The sequence below is a fragment of the Ambystoma mexicanum genome, chromosome 8 (genome assembly GCF_040938575.1).
Source record: "Ambystoma mexicanum isolate Mex_15411 chromosome 8, UKY_AmexF1_1, whole genome shotgun sequence".
In the NCBI taxonomy this organism is placed as follows: Eukaryota; Metazoa; Chordata; class Amphibia; order Caudata; family Ambystomatidae; genus Ambystoma; species Ambystoma mexicanum.
In genome coordinates, this window is record NC_090929.1 from 305,294,330 (window position 1) to 305,319,101 (window position 24,772).

Here is a 24,772-nt window from a genome sequence, read left to right on the forward strand (position 1 = left end):
TCCATCCTATTGTGGTTTGAGCTCCGATCCACCATGATTTAGACTACTGCAAATCCCTATTCACTGACCTCCCAGAATTTCAACTCCAGAGACTTCAGCACATGCTGAAGACTAGTGGCCACCCGATCATTGCCCAAAAGCTTATTTCTCTATGGCATTCCAAATAAGGACCCTAAAGTGACATCAAGAACACACCATGAATACTGAATAATTAGCTGTGCCTGATGTATCAAAGCGTTGATGGCATAGTCCCTGGATACCTGTAGAATAAAATATGTAGATACCACCCAGCAATCCTTTAGTTCTGCCAATGACAACTTATTGCCTCATATTAGGAAGGCATGAGGGTAGTTAATAGACATGGTTCTGGAACCCCTAATCACGAAGCTAAGAAACTCTCAGACCCAACTCTGAGCCACACTCACAAAGTTCCAAGCTGCACCATAAAAGCTCCTGTTCCAACCACAAAGTCACACAAACACACATCCAACCCCATTTTTGCAAGTCACCTACACAACTGAGCCATTGTTGGCTTTTGCTAGCCCAATTAACACACAGGTAACTCACTGAAAAAGTTTCTATAAGTGCTGCACCATGGTATACATCTGTGACATCCCCAGGTAACCTCCTGTAATTCGCTGAAAACCTCAAAGGTGTCCACACCATTAAAGTAACATGCTGTAGAATGATACACAGAAAGGGACAGTACAAGAATATCTCACTGAGGCCCTGTAGCCAATCTTTTCCAAATGCTTAAGTTTGGCACCATTGTTTTTTTTTCTTTTAAATGTATCCGTATCGTGTTTAGTGCAAGTTGAAATTATATCTTCTAAATGGGAGTGATGTACTTATGCAGGCAGCTGGTTATGAAATGTATTTTACTATGGTTCTGCAAAGCAGGGATTGCAGAATTCCCCACCTGCATTGCCTTCTGTAAAATTTCCAATGCTCAGTCTGTACTTTTCAAGTTCTCCAGCGATTTTGAAGTCCTTGTACTTGGCATAGAAAAAATGGTTTTCAAAATCTCGAAGATCAACACGAAGTTCATAACTCCCTGTACAAAACAAAACATACATAAATAAATTATTGAAAATATTCTAGACAAACAGTGACTTTGCATCCCCAAACACGTGTGTTCTAAGCATGGATCAGAATGGCAAAGCAAGACATGTTCTGAGTCTGGAATTGATGATTTTGTCCTAGTGCAAATAAACTATTCTGAGTTACAGAGAAATCCCAAGTGAGGGTACTGTACTACTGAAAACATTCTGGATTTCAAAAGAATAGCTCCTTCTGATTGCCAACAACATCCTGGGAGAAGGTTATGCTTTGAAATGGCAAACTTCCTTCGCTTCCAATCATACATCTCAAGTAAGACCAGCAAATTCCTACCTATCAGCAGTCTCCATTCATTTGTGCAATGTACCCCAGGGTTTGGCAAGCTCACCTCACCCTGGCAGTTCAATGCCTATGTAAGAGCACCAGATATATGCTCTTGTTGCCATTCCGATTATATGTCCATGATTCCCAAATGCCACCCAGATTGGGTAATAATATGATTGCCAACCGAAATATAAAATATTACCTAAAACATACATAGGATGAGATGGTCGAAAAGGATCTGTGTTTAAATGTATCAAAAACATAACTAATCTTCATACGATCACCAATCCCAACACACCTACCATTATAATTGCCTCATGCCATGGATACCTCCCCAACCAATTCCAGGGAAGCAAACCTCCTAGGAGTCCTGTTTGATTCTGAACTCTCAGATCAATAAAGGCACCAGGAGACCCCACTACCAACTCGACATCCTTCGGGAGAATGATGCCACAACTGAACATGGATCATAGACTGTAGATTGCAAGAGCCCTGGTAACAGCTACATCTACTACTGCAACAGCTCGTACATGCAAATCCTTAAAAAAGCAACAGTCAACTTCCATTAATAATGAAAGTGGCTGTTAGACTTGTACTTGGATTAAACATAATGGAGAATGTAACCCCATAGCTGAAATCCCTCCACTGCATTTCTGTGATTCAGAGAATCATTTTAAAAATGTTCTGGGTCATCCAGTGAGCCTTCTTGAACAATGGACCAACCTACTTTTTTGGTATGCAGTGATTTTACCGACTACATAACAGAATGCTTTTTTACTGATAAAGTAAGCAACGAAAAAAATACCAAAATTATGTACAAATGTATGTGAGGGTGGGGGGTACAATGGGTGGGATTGGGATTGAGGTAGGTTTAGGCTTAAAGAACAACAGAGGGCTTGGGGCGGCTGTTTTGGTTACATTAAAAAGCATTCTCTGTAATGGAATTCGTTAAAATCACATAGATCCACTTTTTATTTTGTTTTATTTATTGTGGTATGGTATATAATAAAACCTTTCACAATACATTTTTCCCTTACCATAATATTGTACAATAAAATACAGTAACATAACAAAATCAATGTTCAGTTACTTGAACAAATTCTCTAAAGAAAACTCAGCAAAGAACTTCTTTTTATTCCCTTGAAGTTACACTTAAAGTGTTTCACTTTCTTTTTCATGAGTATGATGAATGATGTACCTCCTGTAATAAATGTTCATGAACAGGATATACCTGCTGTCAAACTCCTTTTATGAGAATGATGTACAACCTGAAATAAAATGTACATGAAAATGATATACCGGCTGTCAAACTCCTTTCATGAGAATGATGTAACCCCTGTAATATAATGTACATGAAAAGAATATATCTGCTGTCAAACTCCTTTCATGAGAATGATGTACACCTGTAGAACTATGCGCCCAGGTGTGAGTGTCGTGAGTGTCCGATCTAAGGCAGAGTGAGGCCTGAGACTCCTCCCACCCTGCCGCCTGCATCCATCCGAAGGAGACAATGGAACCTGTGTTTTCATGTCACAGGAAGCTGTTGTTTTCAGACCCAAGGGATAGTGCTTCCAAGCAGCCTTAGCACTTAAACAAATGATGGGGGCTGCCCCGGCAGACCTTCCCCATAAATGGTATCTCTCTGCTCTTTCTGCACAATGTGAACAACCTATCTATTGGTGTAGAGAAAGGGAGAGATAAAAAGAGAAACAAAGAGAGAGAAAGAGAGAGAGAGAGAGAGAGAGAGAGAGAGAGAGAGAGAGGGAGGGTGGCAGTTTAAAGGGTTTAGGCATTCTCAGGCTCTTGGGAGTAGGTGGGGGATGGGGGAGGGACTGTGTGGTGTCTGGCGTGTTTCTCTGGCATGTTGTATGCTGGATGAATGCACCTCTGATTATATGAGTGTCAGCTGTCTAAGGAACCCCTAATGGAATGTAGAAGGTAGGAGTGCTGGGGATTCCAGGGGTGATGGTTGGGGACTTGGAGATGAGAACCTGCGCCGGAAAGATGTCTTACCCTCTCTCTCCCCTGTAACCTTCCTGCTTGAGTGAATGAAGTACTTTCCCTTCTGCACTTCTGACTCAGCATTGTTCCTGTGTGCTGGATGGCTGGCCAGGGGTTCCCAGATACTACAGACAGAAAATGAAGGCTGAAGAGCAAAGGAACTAATTCCTACTGTTCCCATTACTAGGACTCCGATGAGAACATTACCCCAACACTAACATCTAACTCTCTGCCTCGTATTCTTGTTATCAGAAAATTCCTCTACACTTACACCCTTCAGGGTCGGAATCATTCACACAGGAAATGTAGCTTCCTCTGGGCACTGTCTGGAATGAATTAGGTGTGTACCAAATGACATTTGTATTTGGCTAAATACTGAATAGATCATCAAGTGTTTGTCCGAAGCGAAATATGATGCTGAATTGACATTTCATTTACTAAATTAAGTTTCAAACTTGAAAAACACCCTTTTTTAAAGCACTGGTACCACTATTAGTTTTGTTTATTTCGGAAAATGCACCCTGAAGACTAAGCATTGGATTCAGAGAAGGAGGATCTTCCGATTTCCCCACAAGAAGCTTCACGAAAGAGGGAGTGATTACCCATGATGATAACTTACACCTCCTACCAGAAATACTTACACAAGTCTTTCTAAAATTGGGAATGGGCCCGAAGCCCATTTAACCAATTGGGTGTTAATATGATGTGCTAGAACACACGGGGCCCCAATACTTTCACTTCGAAAAGCATGAAGGAGCATCTGTTTCAGAAAGGGGACATCTTAAAGTTTAAAGAAACTTGGTTGACAAACCCAATTATTGTTGAAGGTTTCCCATTTTTTCCCAGCCAGCCCTTCAAAAAGCAAAGGGCACGCCATCGGGAGGGCTGCTAATGGCTTTCAAGAACATTACAGTTGGTGACATTGTCATGATCTCAAATAACAAACAAGGAATTCAGGCCTGCAAGGATTCCCTGAAAAATCATAGCCCAAGATTGAATCTAATCCTGGTCAATATCTATTGGAACCCTGCTGGCTCTATGGAGCATGAGTTCCTGTAGGTCTTAGCTGCAGTATTAGAGGAGGCAAAACTACTTTTCAGGGGAGCCCATCTTTTGCTGGGAGGAGATCGGAACTCTCAATGTTTTCAATTGTCCAAAGAAATGTCCCAGTTGTGCGCCCGAAGAGTCTCCAAAAAGGGCAATGCTTGCGTGGAATTTCTAACAGGATGGAGTTTGAAAATGGCAAACGGAGCACTTCAGGGGACATCCCAGCTAAGCCAACAGGGTCTCAGGGTTCCTCCATCTCGACACTCGACTAAATTTTTATGTTTCCAAGTCTTTTCAAATTAAATGTCACTTTGAATTTAAATTGAAAAGGGGGTAGTGATCACTCATGTTTGGAGTTATTCTTCCCAGACATTAGTATTGGAGTTCATGAAAATCAGTCCCAAGGAATTATATTAGAAAAAGGGAAAGCTCGTATCACGAAATATAGGAGGGATGTGGCGACCCTAAATAGTCATCTGATGGAAGTCCCGGAGGGAGAGTGGCAGGATAAATATCGTCCGGATAGCTTCATTAAATTTATTTGGTCTACCCATCCCCCAAGTCTGGGAGGGGAGGGAAAAAACAGTCCGATCGGCACGAGGAGACGATGAGGAGAAAAAAACAACTGGCCCAGTGCTTAAGAAAACTCCAAAAGCAGGAGTTAACTAAGACTGATCGTAAGAGAGAAACAAGAGCCCTGAAATCGAATTATAAACAATGGTCTGTGGGTAAGAAGATGCTCCGTTTGCAGCTGGATGGGGAACAAATGCTAAGGCTGATCAGCAATAGAGACTCAGGAGGGTTTTGGTCAGTCTTGCAACAACTAGAGAGCGAAATAGGGGATAATCAATGTAATTTGGTTGCAGAAAGAGGATGGGTGGATTATCAATCTGAGATTTTCGCTAAACCTCAGACTGCCCCCTTTTGTGTAAGAAGGGAGGTGGCCTGGAATCTCCTATTGGATGAGAAGCTATTGGTGGAACTAATTGAGGAAGGTTCCAAATCAAGTGAGGCCTGGCCCAATGGGCTGATGTATCAGGTCTTGAAAAATAACCCCAAGGAGAGAATTCCTGGCATCCTGGAACACAGCAACAGTGATCCCGCTGTTCAAGGGGGCGACCAGTCGCTTCCTGCGAATTATCGCCTGATCGCCCTAGTGGACATCGAGAGTAAACTGTTCATGAGAGTCGTGATGGAAGAATTAGAAAAATGGGGAAAAGAAACGGCAGTACTCTCCAAGTACCAGACAGGATTCAGGACGGGCCTCTCTACGTCACTAAACGGATTGGCATTAAATTTCCTAAGTGAAAATACCAGAGGTGGGGCCAAGCAACAGCTGTATGGGGCATGGGTCGATTTTTAAAGAGCCTTCGACCAAGTGGATACACAGCGTCTTTGGGCGAAGCTCAGGTCGAGGGGCATTCCTGAGGGGATCCTGTCAATGATGGTGGAATTGTATAGGGAGACGACAGTAAGGCTGCGATTGGATGAGGAGGGTCATCTGTCAGAGACAATAGGGGTGGAGAGAGGGGTCCGTCAGGGGTGTTTAGGTGCTCCCTTCTTCTTCAACCTCTATTTTGCGGATGCTAGAGATCACCTGAAACCATCGGCATTGGCCAGTACAGTGATCAATGGGGAAAGGGTACACTGGTTGGCAAGGCCGATGATGTGGTGCTGTTAGACTGCACAGCAGTGGGCTTGCAGCGGTTACTGAATGGCCTGTTCTGCTATGCGGAGGAGAAAGGTTTGGCCTTAAATCCAAAGAAATCAGGAATTCTGGTGTTTAAACTTACAAATAAAATAGTCTCCTTCCCACAATGGACACTGGGGGGCAATCCGATCGCCAGAGTAGAAGAGCTAGTGTATTTGGGTTACAACGTATACGGCTCCCTATCTGTCTGTAAAGTAGAGCAGGACCTTTGCAGTAAGATCTTGCAGTTCACTGCTCAGATGAAGAAAGTATTGGGGAAGTACTGTAGGTTTTCAATCATCCATTTAATTAGATACTATCAGGCAAAAGTCATCCCTGTCATCCTTTATGGGCTGGAAGCTAAGCCCCTCCTTTGGTTTAGAAACTGGGAAAAATGGGAGGCCCTTTTGTGTAAAACTTTTCCTGGACTGCCCTTGAGACTGCCCATGGCGGGCATCAGATTTGAATTGGGTTTACATTCCCTAAAGGCCAAAGCAGGATGGAAGTTGATTTCCCTTTATCGCCTCCTGATAACAACTAAAGTGGGGTTGTTATATGCAGATATCAACTCGCATCTGGAAAAGAAAAGATTGAATATGCTCACTGGTTTGAACACATGGGTAGAGGGAGAATTGGCAAATATAAAGACAAACAGCCAGACCCTAATAGAGAATCCAATAGAGGTTAAGAAAGCCTGGGATGAAATGGACTGGACAGTCACAACTGATACTATGCGATCTTCAGTGCATCCAAGTCCATTTTTGATGGCTGACAAGAAGCAGGGTCATTTGGCAGAATACCTGGTAAAATTCCCAAATTGGAAGTTGCGGAAACAGTTCTTTAGAATGCACCTGAATGTGGTTCATACATGGGAGATCCTGTACAGAAGAGGTCAGGGCTTTAATGCGATTGCTTTATGCAATGTATGCAAAAACCCCAAAGAGCAATCCTTAATACATCTATTAATGGAATGTGAGGGAACATGGGCGGAGAGACTAGTGCTTTTTGGAAGATTTGGGCTGGGAACGATACGCTTCCTGATGGACATGTTCTGGGACAGATTGTTCTCAGGCCAAAATCAGGCTCACACAATTGCAGCAGTCCAGGTGTTAGAGGGAAGTCAGATAGAGATCTAAGAAGGTACCTGTGAACCTAGGTGGGTTTAGCCCATGGAGGGAAGAAACTAAAGATCTCTGGAAGATTGACGGTAAAACCCCTAAAAATGCTAGTTAAAAGTGGGAAGATGTTGTCATCGGTGATTAGAGGGAAAAGGGGGTTGCAAGGTAGACTCCTTTAGATTCCGTGGAGTTACTCCTGCCCTGCCAAAATGTCTTTTGGATTTTTTCTTTCCTCTGTCTTTCTTTGCTTCTCTCCTTTTTCACTTTTTAGTGTTAGTCTATACGCAAATAGGATGGTTATATGTTTTTATTTGAATGTTTGTGTTCTTAAGTTTTGTAAATGAAGGTTTTTAAGTAATGAGATATTTTAGTTTTCAAGACTGAATTGAAAGTAACTTGTATATTTTTGTGATGATTATGTATATGAAATTTTGTAAAAGGTTATTTTAACCAAATACAATGAAGAAAAAAAATAATAATAATAATAAAAAGTTTTGCTTATTTCTCTTTATTCTAATCAGCATATGACCCTTATTTAAAGAAAACAAGCCGAAAAAAATAGATTACTAAAAAGATAAGGACCAAACTTATGGAAGGATGTTGCACGTACAAAGTCAGAGCTACTAAAAGTGTCAGACATCATGAATGCAAAGTGCTACGATCCAATCAACAAAATAGATACTGCAATTTGCAATTATCATTGTGAATTGCACACATTGCAATCTCTTGTGAGTTGCAGGGTAGCTTAGGCAGAATGGGAGTGTTGAACACACAAGGAAATGTTTAAATGGTTCCTTCCCGCTCATGAAGGACACATCCCTGCTTTTAGGTGCATTGGCAAACTATGGTTTATCCATGATTTTGACCATAGTTAACTACTGAAAACCGCAGATAGTAACTAAGGAACAGACAATGGATAACAATGGTCTAAAGGTGTCCATGTTAACATGTACATACCTGGTTTTCCCTGATTGTGAAGATTTCCCACAACCATGAATAACCATGGAGATAGATGAGCATTTAGAAGGTGTGTTTTTTCAAATATTTTCTTCCTTATATTTTTCTTTCTATTATTAATAATATAAGATCACGGGTGACCATGGTTATCAATATTTGCCCCAACACAACACTTTTTCTTGAATGATTTCTGTGGTCGACACAATCATTCCTACTGAAATATTTCACGCTTAGCAATAACTGAGTATACCTTCCAGGCAACCATTCACTAAGAAGACATTCACAATGAAAACACACAGAAAAAGGTAAATTTTTCATAGTGCAGCTCTACTCCTTTGAAGGTTCCTAACAATATTAGGATGGCTTTAATGAATTGTATAGTGAAATGAAGCAATTCAATCAACTCCCTGTAATTGTGCAAAGGGTTGTGGGAATCCAAATTAAATCAGCCCAAGAGAACAGAGTGTGCATACCTTAAGCTCATCCCGCCAAAATCACATCCCTACTGCTGAGCAACAACACTAACCACTCTGCCATCCAGACCTGGCTCTCTGCTCTGAACCTTGAGGGCTTCACACCCCAGCTGACTGCCAGTGCGAAGTGCATTGTCTTGTACATCGAAAGATGCCTTTCCTTCAAGGAGAACATAGCAAGAAAGATGCAAACAGCAATGTTACCAGCTTATCTCCTGCAAAACATCATGCCCTTCATACCAGAAAACAGCTTCATATCTGCTGGCCATGCCTTGGTCCTTTCCCAGCTGGATGGTGCCAATAACCTCATAGCCTTCTAGTGACCACCATGGCACCCTTGAGATGTTACCTACATGCTGCAGCACGACTCAAAATACTCTGCAAATCGTTCTGCATCATATATACGTCTGTCCCCCTCAAGTCCACAAGCTGCCTCACCAAAAACTTTTGAGGCCTACAAAGCACCAGAAGCAAGAACATGTGCAGACTTGAACTCCACCGGAGCAGGAAGGGAAGAACAAGAAGGCGCACCTTCTCTGTCTGCACCCAAGACTCTGGAACTGCCTCCCCATCAACACCAGACTAGCCCCCTCACTTCTACATTTCAGGAAGGAGCTCAAGACCCTCCACTTCAAGGAATGGCTCCTCCTTAACACATACATCCACAATCCCTCTACTCACCACCTGACCTTAGAATGGGCAATCTGATTTCCCCTGTTTCCTCACCTGGTTGCTTGTAGATCCCTTGCTGCCAAATTAACCCCCTCCTACTTCCCTATTGTTAACTCACTGTGCCCTTTTATGAATCCCTTGTGATCTGCTTCTATCATCTTGTACTTCCCTCTATGACTTGTAAAGCATTCCATTGCGTTCCAAAGCTGGGTCCGCACACAATGAACACAATAATATTAATAATAATGATAATACGGGGTGGGCAGGCTTAGGGTAAACAATTACAGAGGGGGCAACTCTTTCATCTCTAGGAACATGTGAAATGTCAAGTTCTTCAATGACAGTCTAACAGTTAGTAGCATGATTGTTTGCAGGTCATGGTTCTTGGCAAAGTCATCCACAACAATTTAGTTGGTATTAATATAATTGTTTTGTAATATGAAAAATTGACAAGGACACTTTTTAAATAACTGTACGATTCATGACTGCCACCTAATAATTGCATATTTGAACACACGAATCCGAAAATTCTGTTCAGTTGTGTATGAAATCAGTAGTAACTCGTCTCATAGAAAACATTATTCCAAAACCGTTACCAATGTAATAATATGGCTAACATGTCAAATTGAATTGACTATAACTAGCTTTTAAACATGTAGACCATTGCCCCTTTTACAAGGTGATGTCATTGTTGCCCTTTATGGAGAGACAGTTCACTAATGCAAACTAGTCAAGCATTCAATGATTAAGATGTAAAATGGTACTTTCTACTACCGAACATATTATGTTTATGGGCTCATTTTGTTGTAGGCCATTATAGGCCATTTTAGGTCAAAGCTGTCCACAGTGAACACAAAAGCCTTGACAAAGCAGGTTGAATTCAGGTCCCATGGCAGCTCCCCTTTTCAAGTCGAGTGATCAAACATCTGCACTACTTTACCAATGATGTGCTCATGAAGTGAGTACATGCATATATAAGCTTAGGTTCAGCAGTGTGCTCGTCTACATACACATGCTGTGCAATCTTGGGGATGGAAAAAAGTGACCACCCCACATAACCTGACATGTTGGGTATGGCTCCAACCTTGCACATGGACAGTGCCGTTTGTATCTAACGCCGAAAATAGAGGGTGGAGAGGTGCAGGTAGTTTGTTTTAAAGCCTATTGCTGATGGAGAAAAAGTAAGCAAATGTGTGGGAGGCTGATCGCCAAGATAAAAGGTACGGCAGAAAAAGCTTCATTGCTTGATGAATAATACAACAAACGTCGATGACAGTCTACAATCAGAACCAACTCCAAGCATTGCCAGGTCCAACACTTGCCAGGTCCAACACTTTGCCAGGGTACTAAACAATGGAACATGTATTGCCAATTTTGCATGTTGCCAAGATGGGATTGTCAGGGAAGATTTAAAGACACCAGGCGGCCATCCATGTGGTAATCCCCTTCTTGCCTGACACTGTAACATTCATATGTGGTGTTCACTTGTGTTCAATGAGGACCTGATTGTAGGTTTGGCAGTATTTCCGAGACTGTCATACGTAATTACCGCTATTACATGCAGTAATCATGCAGTGGCTTGAAGAGTGCATTTGATTCTGAGTCAGGTGGACCCTTCAGTTGTTCGGCACTTTAAGTCCAATGGGACTCCACAAGGAAATGCCATTTACTGCATGCAGTATTACCGTATTCGGTAATATCACATTGTGTGGAGGTCATTACCTCCACACAAGGTCATGCAGAGTGGAAGAGGCCCGAAAAGGAAACTGATGATGTAGTGGAGCAGTAAAGCATGAAGTATTTCCGAACACTGCATGCTGTATCCTTGCCACCAGAATCATCATTTGTTAAACGTGTTAACTGCATGCAGGGGGCAGCCAACGTTAGCACTTACGTGTTGTTAGGTCCCCTGCATGCACTTTTCAACTTTTACAAATGCAGAGCAAGCACAGAGAATAAACTGGCAAAAGTGCCTTTACTCTTTGTTATTATTCCCCATTTGGAAGGAAAGTAAAGTAAATGATGCCTGCAAATTGCACGTTGCCATCAGTCATTGCAATGGATTCCTATGGAATCTGCCTGCTTGTAGCGCCAGGGGAATCCATTCCTTTCAAACCTGCATGAAAATCTCATGCCAATGTAAAATCGTGTGCTCTTGAAGTTGGAGGAAGAATGCAGTGCCGGAATTTTGCTCCGGGCTTCTCTGCGTCCAAATGCCTGCAAAATCCCCGGCTGTGTAAAAGTACGTCGCCAAGCCTTGCTGGCGGGCTATACTTTGCACATAGCTCTCAGGAAATGAGTTGCAAACTCCCCATTCCCCGGAATAACCTCTACATTTGAGCCTCCAAACATGTTTATTAGACACCCACTCCTCCCTTACGGTTTACTACTCAAGCAGGAAGTACGGAGGTAATGTATTGCTAAAAATCAAAACTAGTGACGGGCAAGGGTGCCCGTTTTTAAATTTAGCAAAGAGGGGGCTGAACCTTATGGTGCAACCTTTCACCCAGGTGATGTCATTGTAAGTGAGGTAACGGCAAGCGACATCTCAGACACATGCGTCGGGGTGGCACACTGACTGGGCTTTGCCTTTTAAATAGAAATCTGTTTTCCACCAAAAATAAAAACGGTGGAGTGAGGGTTTTAAATGAATCGCAATCTCTGGGATTAATCTGGGTAACCTTAGATGCCACACATTGGTGGCAGGACCAAGACTGACCTGCGACTTGCCGGTCGCCTCTGCAGCGGGCAGACAGAATAAAAAAGAATGGTATGGAAGGCTGACTAGATGAATGATAGCGGTCAGGATTCATATAAATCCTTCACCCATCACTTCCGTAGGGCAAGAGGACACTCCAAATGGAAGAAATGGTGCTATACAAAACTCATTTAAATGATATTGCTTACTTTGATTTCACTCCACTTTCCCCACCAGGATTATACATCTTATATATCAACCCTTATTTACCACCTATAATTAAGGCTTACAGTTTTCCGTTTTTACTGTTTTTTACACATAAATACAGAATTAATTCAATCTGCTTTCTGTCTGTATTTATATAAAAACACAGCAATAACAGGTGCCTATGTCGGGTTCTCTATGATGTCACTCATAAAAGTTGCATAAAAAGTAGCATTAAAGTTCTTCAAATCGCTGACAGCATATATCTTAATGCAACAGCAGTCACAGGAACAACAGTTTGTTATGGAAATAAATTGAGTTTGCATTTCTTTTCTATGTGGCTGCACGTGTGCTTTAATAAATTCATTTTTTATTAGAAGAAATGCAGAAAAATACTGGCTGCTAATTATGTTTTATATGACAAAAAATAAATGTGGATAAATACAGAATACATTGCCAAAAAATAAATATGGATAAATACAGACGGAAATGCCAGAAAAATAAATACCATAAAACCGGAAGCCTTACCTATACTCAAGAAGGGAAACACTCATTATATAGAATAGATTTATTTGGTATAGTTGGTAAGGCTCCTCCGTAATTGATGTACCTGCTGTGACGTCTATGTGCATAGTGTGTGGTCACAATTTAGCAAACTGGATTGGCCAGAAAATTGTCCTAACATTTATGTATCATCGTGCCCATCTGCCTGGGAAGGGACAGGAAAGTAGCAAACAGATCTACCACTGGCCTTATGCCCTAGAGGTGTGCTGCCCTGTACTCATCAGTCAAAAGAGGGAGCAGCAGGCGGCGACCACATGTCCTGGATGGTGGGAGGGAATAAACCAATGTGTGAAAGCTGGCAATCCTCAGGATTAGGCCAGCTGCTTCCATGCCTAAAGCGAATTTCATCACCTCCACCACCCAACTCAAACATTCGGTGCCACTGGAGACAGATACTTTACCAATTGCTGTTATCTTGTTAAGATTATCATTCCCCAACCAGAACTCTGTCATCAGATTGCCGAAGCCTCTTTTGTATGTATTCCAGGTCTGATAAAATTCGACAGAGCCATCCCAGCGCCTCTGAAACACCTGCAAGAAAACCAGAAAGGGGCAAGTTGGCGAGGCTCATATCCAGGTGCCTGTAGAAATCTGCGCATAGGATTAGATCTTTCAATGTTCCATCATCTTCAGCACTGCTTGAAATGGGGATGCAGAAGTGCAGGTACTCACTATCCAGAGTACCTGCTTACTGCTGAGAAGTGCTGGTCCTCCGCTATTTAAAGTACCGCCTTCATGTCGAGAAGAACCGGTACTATGGGCCTCATTATGAGTTTGGCACTAGCCCTGGCCGTTGCGGTAATTGCCAATTGCTGGGTGCCGGAAAAAGTTACTCCCCATTCTCATTGAGTCTGACTCAATGGGAATGGGGAGAACGGATGCACTGACACTGTTAATAACGGTGCCAGTGTATCTATCTGCCAAGGTCTGCGAGCGGGTGCCGTTCCACCTGCCAGGTCAGACGTGGCGGCCACAAAGGCACCTGCTCGCCGACATCGTAGTTTGCCGGCACCCTTGTTACCGGACCGGCAAACTTATAATGAGGCTGTATGTCTTTCAAATAAAAGAATAGCAAGTACTCTGAACGGGCCAGTACCTGCCCTTTTAAAGCATTGCTCTCCAGGAGATGTTACAAAGGGCCATTATGTTCATATTAGTTATGCCTGTGAAAATATTACATAATGAAAGCTTAGCTCTTAAATCCTCCTTAAAAACAAGCATTGGCTATGCATATAGTTTTAGCATTGTAAAGAAATGTTTTTGTATCCACACGCTCAACAGTTAACCCGATCCTTTATCGACAATTACCCTGTGGTACTTTACCACAAATTAATTACTTTGAAATTCCATTGAAAAAATTGGTAATTAAGGGTTAAGGGGTAAAAGAGGGGTGGGTAGGGTTTTGGGTAGGTGCAGTAGGGGAAGGGGGAGATGCGGGGGGAACCCCAAAATATAAAATATAACATTTGATGAAATATTTTGAAGTAATTACTTGGTAGTAAATTGCCAAAAAGTAATTACTTTGAAATTCCATTGAAACATATGGGTACTTAAGGGTTAAGGGGTAAAAAGGGTGTGGGGAGAGTTTTGGGTAGGATTAGTAAGGAAAGGGAATGGGAGGCATGCAGGGGTAAACCCCAAAATAAAAAATACAACATTTGATGAGATATTTTGAAGTAATTACTTGGTTGGGAATTGCCACAAAGTGATTACTGCCGATGGAGTGACATGGAACACACTCAACATACAGAAATAGAGGAGGGACTAGTAAAGGAGAGGGCAGTCACAGAGAGAGCAGGACGAGATGGACAACACTATAGCACACATGGCAGACAAGGACACTTTGGCAGAGCTGTGAGGAAGATGAACATCCAAAGAGAGAAGTGATGCCTGAGGCAGGAGAGGGCCACTGAGCCCAGGACCAGGAAAGGGGTAGGACGTTGAAGGTGGAGCGGGGCACTGACTCTCTCTGCACACCGGAAAGCAATTAGGTGTCAGAAGGGCACACCGGGATGGGCACAGAGCACGGAAAGCAGCCGCTGGTGCAGCCAGGTTTTGTAAGCAGTAGCTGGATAAGTGTTCTTCAGGGTCAGTTTGGTGGGGAGTGCAGTCATAACTCAGAGGTTCTTCGAGGGAGCTGGAGAACCCTTTATCAGAGAATACTTCTCAAAGCATAGTTCCAGGGGTGAGCCACGAATATACACAAATTACATATCGAAGTGTTTGAAGAGGCATAAATAATGTATTATTCTACATAAAAAAAACTAGAACACTGTGCATCGGCTCAATGAAATAACGGGATTTTGTGTGCCAGGTGCATTTCCGAAGGGATTCGGGTAGTGACCAAGAGTACACACCAGCGTCTTGCTTTTTTGGCCTGCACCTACCACTGGCGTTTGTCGCGTTTCTGAAGCTGCACAATTACAGCACCCAAGGGAACTGCAGAAGAGTTTGAGTCTGTAGCTGTCCTTTATGAAAGGATACAGGCATCATTTAACAAAAAGAGGAAAAAAATCAATTAAAGATGCAAAGAGATTTTTGTATTCTACCTAGCTCTGAAAACCATGCAAGCTTCTACACGCCTGCAAGAGCAGGTGCACAATCTCCAAAGGAAAACTACACCTTTCACACACCCCATTCGTCCAATGTCGCTAAAATAATACTAAAGTAGTCTATGGCGAAAGAAGTCACCATTTTTGATATTCAAATTCTCCTCTTTGTGTAAAGTGTGCAGACTATGGTCGGTAGCATAGCCGGAATTGTCCCCAAGAGCTGCCTTTTTGGTGGAGAAGTCTTTTTTGTAGATGTGCAGCCTTATTCCATCGTCCTGGAAATAACAGATGGCCCAGCTGAGATTCAAACTAATGATCTGCAGGTAAGCAGCGCTGTTCCGTAAAAAGGCACCAACCCATGCAGGTGTCTATCTAGCATGAGGAAGGCAAGGTTCTATGAGATGTTTTTGCATTTTGAAAGCCGCACACCAAAAAATATTTTTGGGCCAATTTTGTATCCTTCAAATACAGAGCCTTATCCAATCTGTTGACATTTATTTTACTAACATGAGAATTACTGGTCACATGGTTATCTAGTGCAATAGTCCCTGCCTTTATGAAGGGAGACTGGTCCAAGTGGGAGTGTTATAGACCGATTTCTATGAGCGATGTCTTTCTGAAATTGTTAAGGAAGCTTGTGCTGGAGAAACTGTGTGTCTGGGTCGAAGATGCTTATTTAATACCTGACACGCAATTAGGTTTTCCCCCTTTAATAGGAACAACCGAACAATGTCTGAATTTGTCTTCATTAATTGATGAATATGTGGAAGTAAAGGAAATAGACTTCTGCCTGGCCGTTATGGACCTATCTAATGCTTTTGATACAGTGGATAGGTTCATGTTATGGGATAAAGTGAACTCATTAAATATAGAGGAAGATCTTCTTGTCTTAATTGCTCATTAAACACGACAGCATTCGTTTTACATCATAATGCAGGTAGGCAAACGAACACATTCAGGTTTAACTTAGTGCTTGTTAATGTATATTTAAATGATTGTTCAATAGGGTTATCCCTATTTCCACCTAAAGCAAATATATAAACAAGGTCAACCAAGCCATATGTAGGAACGTGGGTCATGGAAAATAACCTGTGGGGCTATGTCATTCTTCACCATAATCAGTGAATCTAGCCAGTTGCAGAGTGTGTGATAGTGCTCATGTAAGTATTTAAATGGAAGAAGTCGATGCAAGTACTGAACAAAGATACTTGTAACATGACAAGTGGGTAGTTGCACTGTTCATCTATGAGGGAATACCCAGTTAACCTTTCATTGGTATTAAGCTAGTGTAGACGGTATATGTAAACAAAGAGGCACATTGATCTAATGGAGAAAGAGGTCTAGCACAATCCTCTGAAAGTTGAAAAAAAGTGTTGAACTATCTTTGGGGTCAAATAATTACTGTACAGTCTATGTAGTGACTACCTCTTATAGAACTCTGCTAGCATGGCCAACATTGATACAAGGTGTACCAGATTTGCATGATGAAAGTATAACAATCTTAGGCTTCATTATTGTATGTTACATTCCCTTTTTCTATTATTCGCTTCAGGCATCTGCACAAGATCATAGATGAATTGCTGCAACAAGACAATTAGGGGATGGTTTGGCAGTTAAACGTAGTGGTATACCGAAAAAGTAGATTTTGATGTTTGGCCGAATCCCAAATAGTTAGACAAAGAGTCTCAAGGGTAGCTTTTGAGAAGGATCTACTTGTGCCATATATATATTTCAGTTTCATCATGCAGAGTTACCTGCTATCTGTCCTGATGAAGGACGAGTCAAAATTGAATGGTGGAATAGATAGAGCCTCCCCCATAAGAGGCCAAAACACACGTCTGTCAACACTGTTTTGTTTGTATAATACACAGTGCATCAAATCCAATATATGCAAGTCTGAGACAGAACACACAACCTTTTAGTTGAGATTGTCATGGTTTTGCCACTGTCATTTGGACACATGAAAGCCTTGAAATAGGGTGTGAACACTATAATTGGCCAGAAGAAAAGCATTGAGGTGATAAATCCAGACTGATGTCTTTGGATTAAGAAACGTGAATTTGTTGTTAAATGTAATACTGCTGTTTTGAGCTTTTTTGAGTCACTTTTACTAACCCTATCACTTATTTTGTTTGAAAAATTATCCACTGAGAGTGGATTTGAGATTTGAATTTGGTGCTATTGACTGGTTTTAACATTTGTATACAATAATAATAAAAACATTTATCTTTTGTACATTAAACCATTGAGCACAGAAACGTTCATTCAGGAAGACATTTTTTTGGATGGAGTGTGACTGAGCGAGAACGATGATGATAGATGTTTGGTCAAAGTCATGTGTTTGGTCAAAGCCATGAGAAACATGCGTCTTCCACAGGTGTTCTTTTTTCTAGATTTCTGATAAAGGGAGTCACTAGTCGGGGTCCCACCTTTTTTAAGGGCTATAGGGATGTGACAGTGCTGATTTTAAGGTTCTTAATTGGCATGTGCATGTTTATTTTACTTATCTGTTTCACTTGTACATCCATTTGGTCAAATGTTTCTAAATTGCAAACCTGTATCTCCTCTTCGTTTCTTTGTTTTTTTATTTGTGTTCGGTTTATTCAAACCTTTACAAAAATTTAGCAGATAAAAAAGCATTTAAAACATATTTTTTTCCCAAAAAATATTTACATAGAAATACATCAATTGAATAAAAGAACAAATCACAACATCAAAATTATCAACAATTATCAAAATGAAAAATAAATTAGAGTTTCTTATAAGCATCATAAGACAAACACTTCATTGTCAGATAGTACAAAAAAACGTAAGACCACCTAACAGATAGCGACCACATTATCAATAACCCCTTGGGGCAGACAGAGAAAGGAAAAATCAGTTAGATAATCAACTAAGTGTAATTTCCCCATTGGTATCATTTTCAGGCTAACTTAAGTCCCTTAAGAAAACCTGAGAGAGCTAGACCCTCTCATGTATTTTGGATATTTAGACAACGTTGCCAGAATATATCCATGATGTAACACGAATAGTGTTCCTTCAATGTACCCAGACAAGAGTTGATCAGGTCCTTTAGCTGGATACAGTACAACACAAGGGGCCTCATTATAACTATTGCGGAATGCGCTTTACAGCGCCGGTAATGGTGCTGGCGCCGTTAAACCCACTACACAATATTACGAGGTTCCCTCGCGGGACCAGCTGTGGACGTCTGGTTTATCCAGACATCCATAGCGGGTTCCTTGAGGGAACCAGGGAGCTAACAACAGGCCCATTATGAGGCCCATTGTTAGCTCCCTCCCCATTCCCATTGATCCCTATGGGGGCTCAATGGGAATGGGGAAGGACCGAGCCCGGGTTCCCTGAAGGGGAATTACCGGGCCCTCCAAACTAGGAATGGCCCGGTAATGCCCCATTCAGGGAACCCGGACACGGTTTTGGAGGTAGCCATGGCGCCAATAGCGCCATGGCTACTTCCAAAGTCGTAATGAAGCCCAATATGTTTAGCTGATTCAATTTCAGTGTGACAGAACCTACATCTGCCTTCCTCAATATGAATTTGGTTTCTTTTAAGTAAGATATCTTTCCAGCGTAGCCTTAAGAGCAACCCCCGATGATATCGATTTGGGAAAAGAGTAAGAATGTTGGAGAGGGAGCCTCGTTTCTTATGCTCATGCGCTAAATGATTCATGGAAGTATATGAATGGTAAGTTTCCAATATAGAAATGCAAGCATTGTCTAACAACCTTCTTTTAGTTGACATCAGGTTGTTAATTAATGTTTCTAAATTTGAATCTATATTTTGGAAGATATTTTCACAGTAGCTGATGAATTTCAATAGAAACCAAGAAGAATATATATTATTCCCAACTAGTTCATATAGAATTTTTGGAGTCGGGACCTTCATTTTAGTGTATAAAGTGAGCATCCTCCACTGTACGCGAGCCATTAGAGCATGTAAGCCAACTCAAAGCGAATAGCGGTCAGGGAGACCGTGTTAGGGAGTCTGAGGATCCATCTCCAAATTCGACCTTCTATTTGGTTCAACTTAGGTAACACCACATCGAAACACAATTCAAGACCATATACCAGTTTGGGTACAATCTTTCCTTCGAAAACAACATAAGAGCCGGTTTTATTGAGAATCTACCATATTTGCGGTCGATTTTCAATATTTGATTTTCCAAGAGTTTAGCTTTATGAGTTGGGATTTCCAGCTGAGTTTTCACTCCCTTGTGTGCACCAGCATGGTAACCCAAGTACGTGATATCTCCTCTTCTTTATTCCACAAGTATCCCTCTTTTTTATCTCTCTAAAGTTGGAAGGAATATTTCTGTTGCCACAAACTGGGGCATTTTGGTTAAAAAAAATATATCCATGTTCTTCAGTAACATGTGCCACGGCTCATTTTGGCAACATGAGAAAGTGGGAGGGAAGGAACTGTAACCTATGTTTCAATATTACAAGCACACCTCGACTGCCGGAGCACTTCCCACTGAGCCATCTTACTTTCTTTATAACATTGGCCTGCAGGTTGAACAAAATGTTTTGCTGCAGGTAAGCTACATCATGAGTTATTGTCTCAGGATTTTAAACTTACTGTGGTCTCTGCAAAAGCTATATTAATGCACTAAATTATATTATTTGGATTGTGAATTGGTGGGATTGGAACCTGTAACTTCCAGATTTCTAACACAGGTCATGAACTATTGTACCAGCTCAACGGTTTTCAACTGCAAAATACAGGGGAGACAAGAGATACATTAAAAAATATTGAGAGTTTTCCTTCAGCGCACCCCTCCGCTCCCCAGCAAACCACCAGCTGAAAGTCGCTCTGTCCAGCATATGTAGAAGGGCAGGGAGTTTGTTTGCATTTTCTCACCTCTTCTCTGCCTGCACTCAATCAAAAAAGCAAAAGCTTTTTGATCCTTTTAAAGCATACACATGGTATGCCCAAGTGATTCCAGGCACAAAGACAAAGTAGTACTTAATTTATTTTGAAGGGGAAACTATTAGGCTTTGAGTGATCATTATTTAAGTATTCAGCAGAAGCCGAATAACTCATTTTCAGACAGGATTCGGGCAAATACTTACTCAAAGTCGAATTTCGGTACACCCCTAGTTAACGGAAATCCTGAGCACAGCATCAAGGTCTGAATAGGTGTCATATACTGTGCTCGTGGCCCTTTGGCTGTAATTGGAGCACTGCAAAGTCAATTACTGTACCATACTCTACTTACATTACCCCTTCTCTACCTTAACTACTCCACCTCACCTCACTTGCCCATTCTACCACATACGATATAGACCCACTCTGTCTCACCATGCGTCGCCTCACCGACCAACTGCACCTCACCCCACTACTTCATGTCACTCACCCACTCTTCCTCACCCACTCGAATTCATCACACCCATGTACTTTAACTAACCCACACTATCCCACCCACTCTATCTCACCCCCTTTACTTCACACAGCCTACCTCAAACCACACACCTACTCTATCTTCCCCATTCTACCTCACCCCATTCACCCACTCTACCTCATTCAGATCACCCACTCTACCTCTTTCACTCTACTTCACCCCACTCAACCTAACTCTGCTCAAATATGCTACCTCACCCCACTTATCCACTCAACTCCACCCATTCTAGGACAATTTACTCACCCACCTTACCTCACCCATCTCGACCTCTCTGCCTCCCCCCACTCACCCACACTACCTCACCCAATCCACCTCACTCCACCCACACACTCTATCTCACACACTCTACCTCACCCATTCACCATTTCACTCACCTCATTGACTCACTCTAACTTACTCAACTTACCCACTCTATCCCACCCAGTCTACCTTACCCCATCTCACCCCACTGACCCAATCTACCACAACCACTTTCTTCCATCCAGTTTATCTCAACCCGCTGACCTATTCAACCTTACCCACTCTACCTCAGCCTAGTCACGTGCTCTACCTCATCCACTCTAATTATCTCACTCTTCTTCACTCCTCTTCCACTCTACAACACCCCAGTCACTCACTTTACCTCACTCATTGTACCTGACTGCACTCACCTACACTACCTCACCCCACTCACCATTCTCCCCTACTCCCTCTAGCTCAACTCACTCACCCTCTTTACGTAACCCACTCCACTTCACCCCTCTCACTGTTGAATCATGCATTAACTTTCAAATGGGTTCCCTTCTTGACATTCAAGAAGAAGTTTGGATGACATATCTTCTGGTATTCCCAATTTAAAAGCTCATTAACTCATTTCTTGTCTATGCATCCAAACAGTCTATCCCAAATGGGGCTCTGTTCAAAACTAATTTCTAAGCCTCTAAGTAATAGAACAATTATGTTGAGTCACATGTTCCCTATCACTTTGATTCACTTCTTGTCATTCACAAAGGAGCTTAAACATACCTTGTGGTATGATATGATATGATATGGCATTTATAACACGCCTATACACAAGTGTTTCAAGTATTCTCAAATCCAATGTTCTTTAGTGAATTTCTTGGTTGTGGTAGGTGTAAAATAAAAAAAGACTGTTCCAATACAGCCACTCCTTAGAGAGGGAAAGAGAACAGTTTAGTTTAGTTTAGTTTATTATTTATATAGCGCACCATACCCTGGGGCATCAGGGCGCAACAGACAAGAATATACTCAACTTAGTTACAAATACATGATAAGTAGGAAAGTACAGACATCATCAAGTTACAATAAGCAGGTATGTACAAGGCAGGATCAGGGTCAAATACATATACATGATACGTATGAAGTACAGACATCATCAAGTTACAATAAGCAGGTATGTACAAGGCAGGATCAGGGTCAAAGAGCAATGAGGTAACGGGTGCCTGTATCCTGGATAGTCGTATGGTTATGATATACAGTTGTGTCAGGGGAGGTGCATCTAAGAAATCATGCAGGTTGGAGTAGTTAGATGTCATTAGCTCTCAGCCACCTGGTCAAGTTCTGTCTGAAGTTAGCAAAGGGCTGAGGTTCTCTGATGGCATAGGGGAGGGAGTTCCACAGCTGCGCAGCCTTGACTGGGAAGCTATGTCCTCCTATAGTGGAGAGTTTGAATTGCGGAACTTGGAGGCAGTTCGCGTTAGCTGTTCTTGTTGGTCTGGATGAGGTTCTTTTACATAACCTGTCCATGAGGTAGGGTGGTGCTTTATTGTTGAGGCACTTGTTTGCGAGGGAGGTGATCTTGAGTTGAATTTTATCAAAAGTGGATAGCCATTTGTATTGTCTTCTTACAGAGGATATATCCTCCTTTCTGTTAATCTTGAGCGCTGCTCTCAAGGCATTGTTCTGAAGGACTTGAATTTTGTGGATGGTCTGTTTATTTGCCCCAATGTATAGTCTGTTGCAATAATCCAATTTGGATAGTATAAGGGCTCTGGCAAGTGTGATGCAGCTGTCTGTGGAAAGGAATTGCTTACTAGCTCTGATAAGTTTGCATGTGTATGCCGAAGCAGAGGTGTAAAAGATGAACGGAGGCTGATTGAGGTAACTTCTTTTAGTTTATTAAATAACGAACCCACCGGAATAACACGGCACAACCCAGCCCTTTCAACCGCCACTGCCGTCACGCGAACCCTTGCGCTCCGAATACAAACAAAGAGGCAGAGCTCGCGTGAGGGCGCGCGGACAAAACACACACCAGTCTCCACATATCTTCCCATATGGAAAAGAATAAAAAAATTCTCCCACATTGATATACAATTTGAACAAATAAAAAAAAAAACAGATCTAAAACAAAACACGAAAGACAACTGTGAAACTGACCGAAAACGTATAAGTATATCTTAAACACAACTAATGAAACTACTTAAGACACATAGGGCCTCATTACACGGTAGGCGGTGAGCCATGGCGCTATTAGCGCCATGGCTCATGCCGGTAAAATACCGGCACCGCCTTGGCGGAAAGGGGATTTACCGCCCCATTCAAAGGTTGGAGGGGCGGTAAATCCCCTTTCCGCCATTGCCCTTCCCCATTCCCATTTCTGCCCCATAGGGCTCTATGGAAATGGGAAAGGCACTAATTACGCCACCGCAATTTTGCGGTGCCGTAATTAGCTCCGAGGTCCCTTAGCGGGTTGGATTTTAACGCCTGCAAGAAGCAGGCGTTAAATCCTCCAACCCGCAAAGGGACCTCGTAGTACGGCGGTAAGGGTTAACGGTCACCGTTGCCATTAACGGTGACCGTTAACCCTTACCGCCGTCCGTGTAATGAGGCCCATAATCCTTCATCCAGGCAGGTTTAGACCTCAACCTGCCCAGAGCATCATAACTCCCATTCCTCACAACATTTTCTTCACTGCCGATATTAACTCGCTTGTCTGTCTTTCTCACACTTTCGTTCACACCATGTACATTCGCAATCCTTTTGACCATACCTCACCACCTTCCAAAATCACCACCGACTTCTTGACAGCCGATATTTTCTTAGGCCCTAAGTACTTACTTACACAACATTTGCTCACCAACCTGGGATTTTTCACATACACATTCTCCCCAACTTTCCACTCTCATTCCTTCACTTTTTCACGTGCATTGAAGTCAGCTATATTTTTCTCCTGACTAGCATTGATGCGTCTCATTATTTGAGCCCTATCCACATGAACCACTTTAGCCACACCCAAACAACCAGGACACAACTTTGTTCCTGGCTCCCTCCCTTTCAGGGATACAAAGGGCAAAACTCTTGTCACCGAATGAGAAGTGGTTACGTAACCAGTGGGCTCCTGTCCCTTTCCTCTTTATCTCCTAATAACTATGATGACATCTGATCCTTGTAAAAGAAGAACCCTAATAAAGTAACCACTATGCGTACCTGGCCTGTGTATCCTGAGTGTCCCTTGGAGTGAACCCTATGACCAAGAGCTGGTCATAACAATTGGCGACGAGGATGGTCCAAGGTATGGTGAAGGAGGACCTTGATGTTGACAGCAAGTGAAGCAAAAGGAAGCAGGTACCTGTGTGATGTCATGTGAGAGAGGAGGAAAGACTCTGCTGCGGGGGGTGCAGGCAAGGGGATAAAAAGTGACTGTTGGAAGTGAGGGAGAGCCCACCACCCAGGGCTGGAAGGGCAGCCTGTCAGAGGAGACCCCTGGGAAGAAGGGAGAGTGCCCTGTTTGAGGCCAGGAGTCATTAGAGGCCGTCCAAGAGTCTGGAGAAATGGAAAGCACCCAGGGCTGGTAGGGACATCCAGTCAGAGGAGACCCCTCGGAAGAAGGGAGAGTGCCCTGTTTGAGGCCAGGAGTCATTAGAGGCCGTCCAAGAGTCTGGAGAAATGGAAAGCACCCAGGGCTGGTAGGGACATCCAGTCAGAGGAGACCCCTGGGAAGAAGGGAGAGTGCCCTGTTGGAGGCCAGGAGTCATTAGAGGCTGTCCA

General features: G+C 42.4%; 1 protein-coding gene across 1 annotated transcript in view; it reads right to left on the reverse strand.

The window, feature by feature from the left end:
* LOC138471860 (ficolin-2-like) overlaps window positions 1-24,772 on the reverse strand; it is a 450,860-nt gene that overhangs the window by 25,502 nt on the left and 400,586 nt on the right. The window contains exons 8-9 of the mRNA XM_069609719.1: window positions 13,209-13,338; window positions 920-1,054 (exon numbers count right to left, since the gene is read on the reverse strand). Coding sequence (XP_069465820.1) covers window positions 920-1,054; window positions 13,209-13,338 — 265 coding nt within the window. The remainder of the gene's footprint in view (window positions 1-919; window positions 1,055-13,208; window positions 13,339-24,772) is intronic.